The sequence below is a fragment of the Eptatretus burgeri genome, chromosome 18, assembly GCF_056783735.1.
Source record: "Eptatretus burgeri isolate ZD-2024b chromosome 18, Ebu_testis_v1, whole genome shotgun sequence".
Classification (NCBI taxonomy): Eukaryota; Metazoa; Chordata; class Myxini; order Myxiniformes; family Myxinidae; genus Eptatretus; species Eptatretus burgeri.
In genome coordinates this window covers 9,836,359-9,855,316 of record NC_140978.1, presented here as the reverse complement: position 1 = coordinate 9,855,316, position 18,958 = coordinate 9,836,359, and the positions used below count along the sequence as shown (strand labels likewise).

At 42.2% G+C, this 18,958-nt stretch overlaps 1 protein-coding gene across 4 annotated transcripts in view; it reads right to left on the bottom strand.

Annotated features, from left to right (window-relative positions):
• The window catches only part of LOC147008560 (lipopolysaccharide-responsive and beige-like anchor protein), a 597,819-nt gene that overhangs the window by 315,846 nt on the left and 263,015 nt on the right, over positions 1-18,958 (bottom strand). For all 4 annotated transcript variants that reach the window (XM_085864642.1, XM_085864638.1, XM_085864639.1 and 1 more), the window contains 2 exons: positions 15,185-15,293; positions 1-16 (listed from right to left, as the gene is read on the bottom strand). The exon at positions 1-16 is cut by the window's left edge and continues 148 nt beyond it. In XM_085864642.1, the coding sequence (XP_085720768.1) occupies positions 1-16; positions 15,185-15,293 (125 nt within the window). The remainder of the gene's footprint in view (positions 17-15,184; positions 15,294-18,958) is intronic.

Below are 18,958 nucleotides of genomic sequence, written 5' to 3'. Positions count from 1 at the left end.
ATTGAGCACATTGTGACTATGGGATGGGATGAGAAGGAAAAAAAAAACCAATAGAACAACAGTAAAACACGGCTTACATAACTAGGAAGGGGAGAGAGAGGAATGTCAAATTAGGCATACACAAGGCCATGAATATTGATCAATTTGTGTATGTTCTTCAAAAATGAAATCACCACCAACTCGCAAAGCTCGACAGCAAGAAAAGGTTCAGGTCCAAATTTTCGACCGCCAAGCAGTCTTCATCCAGGTCTGTGTATGAATTGTGCACCAGGTGTTGTGATCCAAACCATTTTTATTAACCACTGTATTGCAGGCCTTGCCTCACTATTGATGTCACCATTCACATATTGCAGTCAAGTGGCGTCTCCCTTTGGAAGGTACTTGATACAAGGCACACGATGGCTGCACGCTCATGGATGAAGACCACACAGTAGTCAAAACGTCAAACCTTGCTTGGCCTTGCTGGACATCCCTTTTTCATTATGGTCATTACATATCTTCCCAAGTACAACCAGTATTTTGCAAATTGCAAGACATAATACTGCAGCCTCCAAAGCTGGCACCATACCAGGATGAAAGCATCAAATTTCAGGATCAAAATTCTGCACCCGACATTAACTAACTTCTACAATAACACTACTTTCAATGCCCCAATTGATCCCACCTTCTAGTGGAGTCAACCACATGACTCTTCGCTCTCCCCTCACCACTATATCCGAAGCATCCTCTCTCTGCAACTCAACTCTCTCATGTCACTCTCGACCACCTCCTTCAACCTCAATTTTTGTCTGCACCTTCTCCTTCCACCACCTGCTGCCAGAATTGAAGGCCTACCTGAACACATTCCCCTTCCCCCTCCTAAACACATGCCCCCATGAATGCAGATGTGTCCTCCGTGCCTTTTTGCTAAAATACCAAATATCTACGAACTCTGCTCCTTAAACGTGGACCATTGGTACCGATTCACATCAACCTGGAACTCCCCCCCCCCCAAAAAAAAAAATGATTCGAGTTAGAAAGGGCCTGAGAAGCATGTGTTTGGCATATCAAATATCCACTGAGAACGACTGGCATACTGATGATTACTCATGCCACCAATAACAAAGTAATTTCACACCTTTCGAGGTTGACATGTCATTATACCATTGTAGCCTCAAAATAAAATACAAGGCACTTTGAATTTCAGTCATTGCAAAAAACAATTTGTTCAGTTTTTGTTGTTGTTCTTGTTGTTCAGAATTTGACAAAGTCTGTAATCGAAATGACTTGTTGGAGAGCATTCACAGATCAAACAATTAAAAACAATCATTAATGCAGCAATTTCTCAGATAATGCCACCTTTAAACCAGGAAGAGGGCAAAGCAAAAAAACAAACAAAAAAAACCGCAGACTGTCAAACGGCTCAGCAATCACAAAACCAGCTCGTCATCAACATTGGCACCCAGCAAGGTTAAGGAAGCAACAATGACACTCAAAAATCAAGAATGTAAATGGGCTGGGAGCATAAACACTTTTGTCGTCAATCGATTTCCCGCCAAAGGCATTTATCCAGTGTGGAGCAAAAGCGTCTTTTCTCAAATTTTTGTTACACAACGAACTCAATCCTTGGCAGAGCCTTTGCCTGATTGAAACCACATTTACAAGTGCTTGAACATTTACGAGTTTCTCACGTTTATGAGCAATAATTCTAGTCCATTCATTTCAAAATGCAGAGTTTAGGGAACTTCGACGAAGGAGAATTTGGGGAGGGTGCGGTGGGAGGGTACAATTCTCGCAAGAAGACATGAAACAAGAGAAATCATCGGTTTCAAAAATGGAGATGCACAGAAATCCAATTACAGTCTTGATCAGCCGTAATGTACAAGCTGCTAACAAGCTGGGCCAAATTCATGTTCGGGCTTGCCTGTGTTGCCAGTGCTTGGCAGCAATTAGGCCACCGGCAGGCCGGGGATGGCCAGCCCAACATTTGCAGAAAAGCTTTGCCGTTAATGATGGGGCTTATTAGACCGGATTAGCACAAGGCCATTTGCTATGCTCTCACGCAGCTCGTGATGGGCAAAGCAGGTGCGACACAAGCCTTTCTTCCAAAAATGTCGGTATTTTTGTGATTCAAGGCAATGGTGTTGAACTGGCATCCAAGTACGACGACATGAAAGAGGTGGTCTTGATGCAGCTTTGGACTTTTGATACAAATATCCATTCGTGTTTTATTGAAAGAATGTTAAATGTCAAAAATTTGTCGTGATTTATCCACAGCTTCTGCGTTTTGCTTTCAAGGAAACTACTGCACAGAAACGGTGTGCCAAGATGTGAAACCAATGAATTACGCTAAATTGTTGCTCGTATGCAACTCCAACCACAATTGAGCATGCCTGGCATTTCATTGCATGGAAGTGTTGATTTGTTTTTGCCATGTTCGGAGTGATACTCCACTATACTTCGCTTCAGAAGGGGAAACCTTCAGGACTATGCACCAAATCTTGTGACACCGTCAGATCTGGAATCCATAAAGATCTCGCAAAATCCTACCATCCCGTGGCAGCATTTTCTGTCAACTCTGCAGTTCAATCCGTTACAGAAGTCTTGCACCTTCAGCCCTGACCTTTATCATCCACAACTCAGAGCAAACGATCTGACTCGTCCACTGACCCGTTACATCCATCAAACTTTACAATGCCAAGGATATTTGTCCGAAGGTGAACAGATGGGGGTCGCGCGCTGAATGCGAGACTCACAAACATTTCCAGGGTAAGTGATGGCAGCATGCAATAATAGCCTGAACACACCGAAAATAAATGATGTAAAAATAAGGCAAAAATAATTTCCTGAACATTTTCAATTTTTTCACTTGAAATGCTCACATAAATGCCAGTCATTTAAAAGCCAAAAAAAAAAAAATGCAACTTCCGTGAATTTTGATCAAGTTCTGTGGAATAAGCCATGTCTTGCATTTGTAAGCACCTGATTGGCTGCGAAACTTATGCATGTGCATTTTGCAGCTGATCATGGACCAACTAATGGACCAACTAATGGAAAATGAATGGATCATGGACCAACTCACAACGACCTACTTCCTGACCTACTTCCAGTCTTGCTCTATGGGTGCGAGACTTGGACTCTGACCAAGGATCTGAGACGGAGACTTAATTCCTTTGGTACCAGGTCTCTTCGGAGAATCCTTGGCTATCGCTGGTCGGATTTTGTATCCAACGAGCGGTTGCTGAGAGAGACTCGGATGAGATTTGTTACCTGCATAGTCCGTGAGCGTCAGTTGCGGCTGTATGGACATGTGGCTCGTTTTCCTGACGCTGATCCTGCTCACCAGATTCTCTCAGCGAGGGAGTCTCATGAGTGGAGTAGGCCAGTGGGCCGACCACGTGCCTCGTGGTTGCAGCAGGTTGACCATCATCTCAAGGAGATGGGGATGGGCCTGGCATCTGCCTGGGGGATGGCCAGACGGAGGCCCCTGGAGTACCGGCGGAAAGTGGACGCAGCGATGCGCTGTTCTGGCACATGCTCCCATACCTAACCTGATGGACCAACGAGTGCAAGACAGCCTTCACAAAATTACTGGAAATCCACACTGAAGGTGCATTTGCTGTTAAATGGGGCACAGAAGAATGCAACGTGGTCACATGAAAATGAACCCTGTATTGAAATGCAAGTTCACCTTGCCTTTAAGTAATGAGCTTGTTGACCTTGCAACAAAATATAATTATGAAGAACAATGGACCCAGGCCGAACCATGCTGAAAAGCGATCACTATTTTATCTCAACTCACTTACCACATTGATTGTTATGTGGATTGGAAAGGAAAAACAAAACAAAAAAAACATTATCTCGTGGATGTTAAAATTACTTGGGCAACAATTAGCACTTTTTTTATACAGCACCATCATAACCACTCATGTCACCAAGATAGCGTATCATCACGTATGACAATCATCACTCCTTTCCCCAAACAACTTTTCACTTTCCTCAAATCACGATTCAACCAATGGCAAAATATTTCTCAAGGAAATTGAAACAACTTTGCAAACCGTGCCTGAGGCACGATGTAATACGAAGAGTTGAAAGCACAATATGGTGTGTAAAGGGGATTGTGAGGGGGGAGGGGGCAGCGTGCAGTCGTGTGGCCAAACAGATCCATGTGATTCAAAGAAAATCCTTTATACCAGGTGGTGGGCTTTGATGCCATTATCACTCGAAACAAACACTGCCTGGCTTAACGACCCTTCCAAGTCAAGCCGTAAAAATCAGTTCGCATAAATGTCTTTCCCTCCTCTGCAATAAAGGCGGCTGAAACTCCTTTTGCCGTATCGTCGGCAGCCATCTTCTTGAGAATCAGAATTCTATTAGGGGATAGGCATCGGTTCGTAATTGAATTTCCCTGCCGTAATCTCAATGGCTGTCTCCTCGTGGGCCTCAATAACTTACTCTCGCGTAGAGAGGAGAGGAAGGAGATAACTTAGTTTTCACAGTCAGCATATGTCACTCCCACATACGCTAACCTGATAAAATATAATTTAGGGGCATTGGCCCCTTGCACACAGGCACATTGATGTGTTGGAGCGCAAGGCAGCAATGAGCAAACATGCTGCTTGTCTGCTGCTGCGAGCCAGGCTCTGGGGAACAGGTGGTGTCTCATGGGAAAAGGAATTCAAATCGTATGTTAACATACATTATTTCAATACACATTTGTATACAACCTTGAGGAGAGACATGCCATGTTCTTGTCAGCTGACACTTATTCCAACAAAGGCACTGCACAAAAATGCACAGGTGATACGGTACGTGCGACATTATAGATGGCAAGCTGATGACGGTTCGAGTCATAACACAGTAATTTTGCTGGGACAAGTACAAATGCCAACCCTGCCTTCCAAAGAAATAAAAGGAATTTAAGTTTTTATGGAAAAAAAAAATAATGTACAAACACAAATGTGTGTGTGTGTGTGTGTGTGTGTATATATTATATTATATATATATATATATATATATATATATATATATATATATATATATATATATATATATATATATATATATATATATCTCTGGCGAGTCGAGTGGAGTGTCATGGCGGCTGTGTGGTCTTGGTGAGCTGTGATCTGCCCTGTTTTTTTTCGCCTATCCCTTTTCCACCTCTTTTTTTTCCTTCTACGCATTGTTATTTGTGCCCCCACCCTCCCCTCTTCGTCAGACCTCATGCTTCGGCCTTCCCTCACGCCGTCGTCACCCCACCCCGCCCATCTGTCCTTGTTATTTCACGGTTTGCCCTTCGGTTCATCTCTTCCCCTTCCATCCCAATCCCCGTTTTCTCCTCGCATACCTTTTCCCCGAGATAGAGAGAGAAAGAGACCACAGCTTCTTTGTGGATAGTTTTTAGTTGGCGGCCCATCCCGGCCCTTCAACTGATCATTTTTTTATTCACTGTGACTGTGTTTATTTCCTTTGGAAAGCTGTCTCGGCTTGTATTTAATTCCTGCACGAGAGCAATCACCCCTCCTCCCCCTTCCTAAATACGACTTCGTATTCCCGTTATGCGGCATTTGAAGCATTAACACGAAAACATGGCGTCGTCTGCGTTCCGCCCGACGACGTCAGCGTCAAGAACCTTGTTATCGCTACAGGAAACATAGTCGGGACTGACAAAGTTCGTGCAGCCTCACGAATGAACAAACGTGTGGTAATCTTCGTGTCTGAGACAGAACTGGTTCAAGGAATTGTATCGACCAGACTATCAACAGATGACGGACATTTCGTGCTCGTCTCCTCTCTCAACACACCGGCTGTGAAGGTCATTATCTCGAACGCTCCTCCTTTCCTGAAGAATCAGACACTGACCTATCTCATTATGGTACTGTGGTTTCTCAGATCACTATGTTACCTGTATGTAGCCAGGACGATCGGATGAAGCATGTGATATTTTTTCGGAGACAAGCTTATGTGGTGCTTCCTCCCTCTAACGCTGAAAGAACCTTGAACATTGTTTTAAAACTCTAAATTGATAATCATGATTACCAAGTATACGTAACCACTGACACATTGAAATATTTTGAATGTGGTAATTTTGGACACTTGAAACGATCTTGCCCAAAGGCGACTTCGTCAAATGATGAAACAAACCTCGTCAACAAGGATACGTCTTCTTCTTCTTCTTCCTCGACTGTGAAGGAAGCGAATAACCCGTGTCTGGTAATAACGCCCAGTCCTCCCAGTCTGATAATCTAAACAGCAAAACAAATGTTTGGGATGGTTTCACCATCGTTTCATCAAGGAAGCGAAAGACTTTACCTGATGGTCGTTTAACCCAGAAGAAGGGAGCATTTACAAACGAGGAATCTGTCGGTAATGTTCCTGCAGTTGTGACTAATGTCACTCCACAATGCTGACCCGGAATGGACCCGGTACCTCCGGCCAACAAGTTTAACCTACTTGCCGGTGAGGACATCGACGTCTCCCTTACAGAAACCGCTTTACCTGTTATCGCAGTAAATGAAACTGTTTCACTCGTTAAAAACTCTCCTATTGGAAAGTCCATCGACGGTGATACACAGACCACTAGTGATGAACCTGCTGTCACTTTAGCAAATATCAACTCCGAACCCTTGTCAGCAGGAAACAGCGAAGCAAATGTTAACCCTGTCACTGCTCCTAGTCCATCATGTGGTGAAGCTGAAAACGCAGGAAATGTTAAAATGGATGTTTTACGATAACCCCCCCTCCCCACCCCTCGAAGTACTGTATACCTCCACGCCGTCGGAGGTCGATAACACTGTTACGGTCGAGGGAAGCGATATCGCTGCATCCGCTGATGGTGTTTCCGTTTCATCAACTCCCCGGATTATTTCCGTTAATTCAGAAAGAGATGTTCCCACGTTGGAAGAGCACATAGATGTGGTAACCAGTACAGATCCGTGTATCAATACTGACCACAGTATCGATATGCAGGACTGTACAAGCTTGTGTGACTCGGAAATTAAAACTGACTGACGAATCATGCCTGGAGGAAGCAAACAGAAAGTCAGGTGGAAACGGTGGAGAAGCTGACCAGTCAAGGTCCGACCTCCTCTGAACAAATAAGACTCTTCTTACAAAATACATACAGGAAACGCGATATAAACCTGACGGAATACTTTCCAGACCTACCGTCCTTCCTTGAGTGTGCTCAGGCTATCGTACATAAGCCTGACTTATTCGGTTTCCACCAGACACACTGTCACCGCTTAAAAATATTGATTGCCAAGGCAAAAAGGGATCCTAATCAATTATCCCGCTTCTGATCTTATTCTTAGAAACTATTATTTTCCTCACGGCCAGTTTCAAGATTGGAACAATAAATGTTAATCGTAGTGGGAGTCCGTTCCGCAAGATCCAAATTAAATAGCTGGTAGAGGTCAACGGTCTTGACATAGCTTGGTTACAAGAGACCCATGCTGTCCGATCTGTTCAGACTCAGTGGCGACTATTTATGGACAAGGAATGTTTCTTCAGTAACAACTCCTCGTTAAAGGCAGGCATCATGTTTGTCTTAGGGAAATATTTCCACCTGTCCTGCCTTAAATTTACGAGTATTATTGATGGACACCTTGCCTCCGTGACCTTCTCTATCAATCAGGTGAAGTTCACAATTCTCAATGTGTACGCTCCAAGCAAAAATGACGAGCGGATCTCCTTTTTTGCCGAACTGAGAAAATTCCTGCAAACACTGGATTTGCAGACTTGTCTAATTATTGGTGGTGATTTTAACTGTACTGTAAATGCTTCATGTGACCGAAACGGGCCGGAACCCCAACCAGGTACCGCAAAACTTTTTGCAAACATCATTGCGAAATATAATCTTCATGATATTTGGCGCGTGCAGCACCCTTCTCATCGGTCTTATACATGGTGTCGTTGTTTAAACAACCACATCTCACTTGCGAGGCTTGATCGCATCTCTGTAAATTCTCATTTATTACATGGAGTTTATAAATCCGATATCGTGCCTTCTGGTTTTCTCCGACCATTCCCAAGCTCGAGTCTATATTCAACTCTCTAAACCATGTCCAGGGAGCTCTCACTGGAAATTCAACAATAGTTTACTAGAAAACCTTAACTTCATTCAGGCCTTTGAATCCTTCTGGACGGCTCTCCTAGAACAGAAGCTAAGCTGTTCCTTTAACCCGCTGATATGGTGGGATTTAGTAAAAACCACAAATTCAAGATTTCTGTCAACAGTATCACTTTTTCTCAACAAGGGCTGACCATGAAGTTAAAAAAAATTATTACAGTAAGAGATTTTACAACTCCAACGGGTCATCGGACAAAATAATAGTAACATACAAAAAACCTTATCTGAGAAACGGTCCTTATTAAAGGAAATAACCGAGAGGAATGCACGCGGTGCCTTAGTTCGAATGAGGGTGCGACACCTGAATGAGGCAGACGTACCAACCAAGTACTTCTTTTCCTTAGAGAAACGTCTTCCCAGTAAGCAGCTTTATCAGCTGCGATTGGCAGATTCATCCATTACCTTTACACAATCAGAAAACAAACTTTTCACGAAGGAATACTTTTTGAAAATATATTCAATGGAACAAATAAATCCTGTCAGTGTTGCCTCGATCTCCGTAGGCCTGCCAGTGTTGTGTGAAGATGGGCGTTCCCAACTGGAAAGACCCATCACCTTGGATGAACTTGGCACTGTCCTGCACGGCCTTGCCATTGGGAAAGCACCTGGTTTGGATGGACTTACAACCGAATTTTACAAGAAGTTTTGGAACTTATTGGGTCCAGAACTCATTAACACTTTGAACGCAAGCTGCCAGCTTGGAGAGCTCCCTCAGAGTTGCCGACGAGCTCTTCTTATCCTCATCCCAAAAAAGGGAGACATGTTGTGTATTGAAAATTAGCATCCTATCTCCCTTTTATGTAGAGATTATAAGATATTTTCAAAAGCCCTGGCATCGCGACTTACTCCTTATTTATCCTCGTTGTTGAAAGAAGACCAATATTACTGTGTCCCAAAACGTTCCATTTATGACAACATCTCCCTTGTGAGAGACATCATTGAACTGTGCAAGGAAAACCCTAAAGATTTAGGACTTCTTCTCCTTGATCAGGAGAAAGCCTTTGACCGTGTTGACCATCGGTACCTTTTCAAAGTACTTGAGCGGTTTGGACTTGGTTCGACGTTCATTTCTTATATTAAAATACTATATAATAATATTTATAGTGTGCTTAAAATAAACAATGAACTTGTTGCACCTTTGTCTGTTAACAGGGGAATGAGACAAAGTTGCCCTCTTTCTGGGTTGCTTCATGTTCTCTCCATCGAACCCCTACTGGTTTCTTTGCACTGTAGACTAACAGGGGTTAGTGTGTCCCAGCTTGAACACCCCATCAAGGTACTGGCATACGACAATGACATGTGTATATTCATGCAAGATATCAATGACATTAACGTTGTTCGTTATTGTTTGTCCTTATTCGAAAAGGCTTCTTCAGCCAAAGTAAATTGGAACAAAGCGAGCGCCCTTTGGCTCGGTCCGTTGTGCGACTTGGCACCAAGACTTCCTACTCCACTGTCATGGGCCAACGATGGTGTGAAATACCTTGGAGTGTTCCTTGGTAATAATACCACAGTAGCAAATAATTGGGCTGGTCTGCTCGAGTTTGTTGAGGGTAAACTGCAAAAATGGAAAGGTCTGATCACACAACTGTCATATCGTGGAAGGGTCTTGGTCATCAACACACTGGTGGCCTCTACCATATGGCACAGGTTCTTCATGCTACATCCTCCAGTGGTGTTTCTTCAACAGCTCCAGAAGTGCTTCGTGTCCTTTTTCTGGGACAGAAAACACTGGCTGCAACCTGGGATCCTCAGTTTACCACTGACCCATGGAGGCCAAGGCCTGATCGACATAAATAGCTGGCTAATGGCCTTTCGACTCTCGGTTGCTCTTCGCATGCTTTACACACAACCCTCTCCACCATGGGTCAACGTCGCTCGTCACCTTTCGCAACAGGCTGAGAGGCTCGGCTATGACCACTCTCTTTTCCTGATGGACCTTTCCAAAATCGACACATCCCCCCTCTCTGGTTTCTATCAGAGCATACTAAATGACTGGCAAGCTCTGACAACAACAAGAGCTACACATTCTTACACTAAGCAAATGTTTCTGGAAGAACCTTTGTTCTACAACTCCTTTTTCCATGATATGCCTGCTGATAGGTGCTTTATTCAATGCTTTACCGACAAGGGCATTAAATCTGTCGCAGATCTTCTCAGCCCAAACGGCAGTTGGATCGGAGCTGATGCATTGACAAGCCTGGTCAGTGTGCGATCGTCTCGAATGGTGGCACGCATATTATGTAGTGTGCTTTGGACATACACACAGCTTGCACCTGCTTGGGAGCAGGACCAGCAAAGCAATGAACAAAATACACATCGAATACCTTCTCTCTCTACCTTTCCTGAACTCGTACGTGCTTTTTCTCTTGCCAGCTCTCTTCCTTGTCCCCCTTTTAACGTAGGCTTCAATGGCCTTCCCAAACAAAAAGACCTTTATTTGGGTTGTGTAAAATTTCTTTCACAACGGCAAATAAAACAGTAGAGGGTTCGATGGAGGGACCTCTTACCTTTTTCTCCCCCTTATTTTCCTAACTGGAAAGGTTTTTTATCACCATCCTGTAGCACCATGACATGGTGACCTCCAATGGAGACAAGTACACTGGATCCTTCCTTCTAATCACTTGTTACACTGTTTTTCAAATCTGCTTGGAGATGAATGTCCTTTTTGTAAGAAATCTGAAAACCTTTTTCACATCTATGTTGAATGCCAACGGTTGGCACCTTTATTCATCTTACTTCGGAATTGTTTTGTGAGGTTTGGTTTCATTTTTAACACTTGTGTGTTCATCTATGGATTGGATATCCCACACAAAAATTCCAATGCTGTGTTAGCCAATTTCCTGCTTGCTCAGGCAAAGATGGCAGTATACAAGTCAAGGAAAAGAAAACTTGATGGTGTTGGAGTTAATGATGAAGATGCTTTGTTTTTTTTTTCAAATATCTTGTAATAAGTCATGTTAAATTGGATTTTGCTTTATTTTCAGTAACTGGAAGATTACCACAGTTTGAATTAAAGGAGATTTACAGTCATAAAGTATTCCACTGCGACGTGGTCCCTCGAGGACTTTATGCTCTTGTTGATTTATTTTATCAAGGTCGTCTAAGATTTTTGATTTTACATAAGGCAACCCACCAAAGCATTTCCTTCCCAGAACTGCCTTAAGGTGCTCCCCTTCATCTCTTTCGATGATGGCCTGTTATGCTTACTTCCTAACCAACATCAGAATGGAAGACCTGAATAAAAAAGGGGCAAAGTTGTATAATGTCCCTCATATTTATTTTAATACAAGAACGAAATTTATTCAAGAACAAGGTGGCAGAGGGTAAAAAGGCAAGAAAGAGTGTGGTCGTGGGGCCACATTTACACTTAGCAAGCAAAGGAATGAATGAACATCCGATTGTTTCAGAATAGCTGTCCTTTCTTTGTGCTCATCTTGCAGACTTAATCAATGGAGCTTTTGCTTTACTTCAACCTTCTTGACATTGCAGATGGCAAAAATGGTGTTATTCCTTGGTTTCTGATATACACCAACCATCTCAGATACTGCCAAGCTTCATCCTGTGTCCTCATTTAAAAGGGATCAGGCGAGAACATTCCGTTATCAAGACTTCCTTCTAAAATTATGAAGAGCATTATCGACTTTCACCGAGGCCAAGAAGAAATGCAAGTCGTTCACATCCTGAGACAGAGCACTAAACTGGTACAGTATTAAATTAATCGAGCTGTTCCTTAATCCTTCAATTTTTTAAAAAAATAAATCTTTGTTACATCAGGCACTAAAGTGACCATATTGTCATCTCTCAGATAAAAAATAGAGCTGAAATCAGAATGAAAGTATCAGCCTTGGACTGATGAATGAGATCGTGCACTCACACCGACGACCTTCACTTATTACAATGTTAAACAGCACTGATCACATTTAAGTGTTTCACACTTCGCTACTTAGGTCCATCAACAATCTTTAACAAGCAACTGCAACTAATGTGAGCAAATGGAACCGCAATTTAACGTCCATCTGTGAGATGGTACACACATCAATGCTACGCCCTGCACACAAAACACCAGGGAGACCTTTTATAGCTGGGTCGAGATTCAACCCAAGCGAGACAGCCCAGAGGTGAGTGCGCATACCGTTCGACTATCAGTAGTGGTAATAACACAATGAACAACAGCAACTAGAACGGCACTCTGTGGAGCACATACTTCGCCAGGCTGAACAGTTTACGTTTTGTATCCCAATGTTAGGCCAGATCTGCATTCAGACGATAACCCAAATCTAATCGGCTTGCTCTTGTCACCTACCAAACACATCCACCAAGTTTTGTCTGAATCCGTCCATAACCTTTTCAAATATTGTGCTATATGTCGTGTTTGGCCCCATCGCTCAATTGTGAAAAAAACACTTTTACAAACTCTAGTATCCAGGTCTTCACCAAAACCGAATCAATTCTTCCTTGTCACACATAAAACGTGTTATTCAAGTTTCATCTGAATCCGTCCTTAACTTTTATTGAGATATCGTGTTGTCTGTTGTTTTTAGCCCTTTCTTCCAATGGTGAAGAATCACTTGTTAAAAATTCTCAGGACAGAATCCGGATCTTCACCAACATCTAATCGATTTGTCCGTGTGACACACCCAAATTATCCACCAAGTTTCATCCAAATCCGTCAACAGCTTTTTGAGATATCCTGCTCAAACAGGGGTGAAAACATATCCTCCATCCACCTCCAGTGGTGAACGTAACAACAACAACAATAATAATAATAATAATAATAATAACACTATAAATAATATGTACAGTACTACAAGATTCTTATGCAGGCACATCAGGAGCTTGCCATCCAGGCTATTCGGATATTAATAGGTAATCTGCAAATTGCACATTCGAGTCAAAGAGCATGCAAAGTCATTTGCATTCAATTTCCCTTCTACGATGGCCATGGTATCGGTTTCTGATTAAACCTCGCTCGTAGATTTATCTTAAAATGATCACCCGTGAGGTTGATTCATCGCTCCTCCTGCTGCCATTCATCATGTTGCGTAAGAAAGACGCCTCACAGAATGCTGATGGAGGAAAAAAGCAGAATTTGGACGGCAACAATCCACTAGGCTAGGGGGAACTGTGCACACGATGGTACAAGTGCATTGAGGCATGAGGCTGATACTGCTTCACTAAGTATTCTCTGTGCAAGAAGGAAAGCAGAACATGAGCCCAATGCCTTCGAGAGGATGAAGCCTGCCTTCTTAATGTTTGATTTGTTCAACTGTTTTCCTTTCACTCCTAGAGGGTTTATTAAATACAGTAATGTGAAACCTGTGCCAGAAAACACATTTATCTGGACATTGGAAAAAAAATGGAAATAAAGCTGTGTTGTTTCAACATATGACATAATGTCCTTAGCAGCAATCAGAAGGCACTCATGGTCTGATGACCCTTCAGGTGTTGATTCAATCTGATTGGTTATGGCTCAAAAATAACCTTGCAATTTATCATTCCACTGTTTTGCAATTGGGAGGGAGCAGTGTAAAATAATTTACTGATGAATTGCATCATTAAAATAAATAAATCATACCCATAAATTAATTAATTCCTCAATCAATTGCCGAATAGCATATGCAAACCACCACTGTTTCATCTGAATCTGTAACTTTTTGAAAATTAATAAATTAATCGGAACATGAATAATTAATCGATTAGTTAATCAATAAATCAAAAATACCCTTTATAGCCAAATCACTTGGTCATTGTTGAATCCAAATATCAGCTTCCAAGCTCAAAATATGTACGAGATATTGCCAGGTTTAGAAATAAATAAACAAGTACAGGTACATTCAAAGTACACCACCCCCGTGCCAAATAAATAGCAAATCCTCCAGCGTGTGACATCACCGCTGTCCGTGCCCTTTCTCTCTCTCCCTCTCCCTCTCCCTTGTTTTGTCATAACTTGTCCACGACTTTTTGAGCTATAGTAATATATTTCGTTTTTGGTGCTATCTCTCAATTTTAGAAATTAGGCCTGTGTTGACTTTTTAATCATAAAATTAATTGGTAGTTTAATTCAGTGACCTGACATGAAAATGCTCTTCAAATTTCAAGTCAATCAGATGAAAATTGAGGATTTTAGAAAATTTGGTCAAAATTGGCCTATTTTGACCTTTTGGCTTAAGCTTACCTAAAAATTCATAGGTGGTTGAATTCAGTGACCTGATATGCAAATGCTCTTCAAATTTCAAGTTAATTGGATTAAAATTGAGGATTTTATAAATTTGGCCTATGTTGACCTTTTCGTCTATGTTGACCTTTTGGCCTATGTTTACCTCAAAATTAATAGGTGGTTGAGAGTTCAGCGACCTGATCTGCGAATGGTCTTCAAATTTCAAGTCAATTGGATGAAAATTGACAATTTTAGAAACAATTTTAAAAAATGGCCTATTTTGGGTTGACTTTTTGGTCCATGTTGACCATTTGACCTATGGTAACCTCAAAAGTAGTAGGTGTTTGAATTCACTGACCTGATCTGCAAATCCTGTTCAAATTTCAAGTCAATCGGATGAATTTGAGGATTTTAGAAAATTTGGCTCAAATTGGCCTATGTAGACCATTTTGGTCGACCAAATTTTACGAAACTTCAATGCGGGACCGTCGCAGGGTCGGTGACAATCTCTGAAAATTTCAGAACGATTGTTTGAGCGTTTTGGGCTGGAGGTGAGCAGACAGACAAACAAACACACAAACGGAGGCGATCAACATACTTGTCCAAAAAAATAATAAATTTTGCCAAGTAACAAACAAGAAAGAAAACGGAGTAAAAACTGAGTACTCCCTTCCTTCGGCGCCCGGGGATGATGTCATGCATCGCCTCGATATGGAATTGGGAAGAAGTGGTGTACAATAAACATTAACTGTCACAGAGAGAGGGCGGCTGACTGTTGGTATTGTATCTCTTGAACAAAGTGTCTGTCTGACCGACAGAGACGAGCCTGCTCAATATCGAAATCAAACACTTCGTGCCTCAAGGTTTCAGCAACAGCTTGTGATGCCAATGCAAGCATCTAAACTCACCTCAAACTCAGCATGCTTGCTGACATCTTCAGCCCTCTGTCTGGCCAAGATGAAGGCAGCTTCGTTGGCCACTCTCACAAGATGTTCCTTCATAGCATGGCTTAGTAATCTGGAAGAACAAGAATCACATTGTAAATTTCCACCACTTTCCATTCAAACAGAGAAAGCAAGCAAAGTTGCAGCAATCATCAGAGTAATTGACATCAAGACAATACAATGGCCAAATGAACACCCTCTTCTCGAATATATATTTTGCTGAAGAGACACGTCTCCTAGATTTGCATTGCTTCAAGAAGCCAAATCAATCTTCAAAATAAGCACGGGCAACAAATCGATTTCTAACTCGAGTCCAAAAATCCCGGTTGAATATTGTAGGCGTGATCATAACCTCAACATCCGCATCCACAACAAACGATGCCAGCTGTGCATTTCAATTCAATATAATCGTTAAAAGGCTTCTCCTTGCCAAACAAACACAAACAGTCGAACACAAGCCTGAGGAAGAAGATAGACCTTCACTTTTATGCACCAAGGAGAATCATCGCACGAAATGCAAGAGAGATCCACAATCACCTCTCACCTCAGCTGATTGAATGGAGTACTGTGATTGCGGCTTTGCCTCTAACACTCGCGTCAACGGCCCTTTTTGGTTCACGAAAAAAGTGAAAAAATATTTTCACGAAAAAAATAAGTGACCATTATATTCGTTATTGTTGTGTGTCTGTCTGTCTGTCTGTCTGTCTGTCCCGAGCATAGCCCCGTGGGTTTTGATCCGATCCTGATAAAATTTTGGTGGGAGGTTTATATCATGATCTAGTTGTGTTTTCCTGAGAATGGTCGTGGTGCACCCATAATGGGCGGAGCCACGCCCAAAAAAAACGTGTTTTTAGGGGGTAGCCGATTTCAATTTGCATCTTCTCCTAGGGGGTTTGTCGAATCTGACAGGGGTTTCGGTATTTGGTTAGCCCAATGGCACCTGCATAGCCCCACGGAGCTCGACTTTTCATTTTCATCCCAAGGTCAAGGTCACAAGGTCACGAACTTAGAAAATTGCGAATTTTGACAAAAAAAATTTCTTCTCCGAGGGGCTTGTCGAATCTGGCAGTGGTTTCGGTATTTGGTTAGCCCAATGGCACCTGCATAGCCCTACAGAGCTCGATTTTTCATTTTCGTCCCAAGGTCAAGGTCACAAAGTCACGAACTTAGAAAATTGCGAATTGTGTTTTTAGGGGGGAGCCGATTTCAATTTGCATCTTCTCCGAGGGGGGTTGTTGAATCTGGCAGGGGTTTAGATATTTGGTTAGCCCAATAGCACCTGCATAGCCCCACGGAGCTCGATTTTTCAATTTCGTCCCAAGGTCAAGAAGGTCAAGATCACAAGGCCACGAACTTAGAAAATTTCGAATTTTGACATAAAAATCATACGACTGCCCAAACTTTGAGAGCGAGGATGACAATATTTTTTATGCATAATCTTGAGGTCATTCCCCACCTAAAGTCTTGAAACCATTTTGCTCTATATCAAACACCTTGCCCGTGGCGCCCCCTTCAAGTTTGTTTTTACGCTGATTTCATCAAAGTATGGATAATCCGAGGAGTGCGAAATGCCATATAACCTATATGGCGTTATATTGTTCCTGGAATGTTCCAGAGGAAGTTTTGCACCAAAGGTCATAATCCTTGACCTTTGACCTTTAAAGTTCACAAAGGTGAAATTTTCAAAGTTGTGGGAATCGAACCGGGTTTTCGACCTTCTTCGACGAACTAACTCCAATGAGCTATAGCACGTATCCTGTTTCCTTATTTTAATGTCCACAACATTGTTTTGTGACCTTTTAAGGTTATGCAAAGGTCAAATTTTGAAAGTTGTTGAACGAAACCGGGTTTTCGACATTTTACAGCTAATAACCTGTCACTCGTACCACATCATGTTGATCATTTTTATAACTTGGTCAAACATTATCACATTGTCTCATCCTTGACTTCTGAAACAATCTACATCGTCAAATACCGCTCGTGAACCATCGTCGTATTCAGACTTGTGTAGATCATTTACGTTCACTCAACCTAATTAGATGATCGTTCATAAACTTTTCAAATTGAGCAAGAATATATATCTCCAATTGATCCCAATAACTTCTGCACCAAATAGGATCAGTTGCAAAAATGACCAACTCCACTCTTGATAAAAACAATTTTGTGATCTGTGAGCAGGATATCTCAAAAAGTTATGCACGGATTTCGATGAAACTTTGTGGACAGGTAGGGTTGGTGACAAGAACAAGGTGATTAGATTTTGGTAAAGGTCCAGATGCAGATCCGGCCTTTCAGTGGAATACAAAGCGTAAACTGTTCAGCCTGGCGGAGATATGCACTCTACTGAGTGCCGTTCTAGTTGGTAATGCAATACCAATAATAATGAAGAATGCAGGAAACCCAACCCCTTTAATAATTAATCCGATAGTTTGCAATAAATTGTCAATTTGGAATGAAGAATATCATGTGATTACAATGTCAGAGATGTTCCTGTTTATACAACTTGAAATGCACAACTCCGAAATGCAAATCATTTGGAATATAATTAAAGATCTTGTGCTCTATCTGTACAAAATTTAATTTCTGGATACCTTGTCATGAAACCACACAGAAGTAGTCATGATAATTCCTTTCAGTATTTTTTTCTCATTCCTTTCACACTGCCGAACTTGGCGATGTCGCCTGTCACGGTCTTTTTTTTTTGGCATCCACATCCCCCTCCACAATTGGCTATCTTATTTCCTCAAAATATGCAAGGAATATCCAGGGACTGCACCTCATTGGAAGAGGTGCAGTCCCAAGAACTTGCTGACCTCACTATCTGCAATAATCCTTCATAGGAGGAACATATTACATGTTTACATCAAAGGTCAGTCATCAGACTGAGCTCATTATGGGATACAGGTGTTAATATGAAGATGTATGGAGCACGATTCCCCAGATAAAAATGCGACAGTTAGAACTATAGTATATGAGAGTTGTACTCTGACATACTATAGTTCGTAACAGACCCTACTACAGTAGTCTGAGAGAATTACTCCAGGAAATGAGTGCTATTTTTGCCTGGGTCACAACTTTGAGCCAGTGCTCCCACCTCCCACCTTGCTCATTTTAAGGTCGTTGAAAGCAAAGCCATCCACACCATTGGTATCTCAATGCAGGAGGCGGATTCCAAAGCAATGTCACTCTCCCACTGGTGGCAAGTTGGTGGGATCTCTATTTTATACAATGTGGAATACATCTGACCTTGCTCCTCCTGCCCTCTCTGAACTGCCCACCACAAGCCACTTGCGTTCCTCAGGAAACCTCTCATGCTTAGCCTCCCAAAGTCCATGTTGGTTGCCCACCTGCATTCATTCATTCATTACCACATTCCTCAGATTGTGGAATTGTCTTGGTTTTAGTTGTTTCGTCCTCACTTCAGTCTTTCAAATGCACCACCCATCACCACCTCATGCACTCACCCACGCACATCCACAAGCTCTTCCACACATGCCGATTCTTTACAATTTTGTTCTTATCTTGGCCATTGTTACTCATTTTTGTGTTATTCTTCCTTGAATATTCCCACCGTGCCCCCATCTCACCAACATGACTGCCTTTTGTTGTTTCACTCCTCCATGAGCCTCGACCCTTGTATAAAATATAATAGTGGAGTTCCTTTCACATCCCTCAGCACCCTTCGCTCGCCACCTACATTAACAGATGACGTACGGCTTAAATGATTTCTGCCAGTCG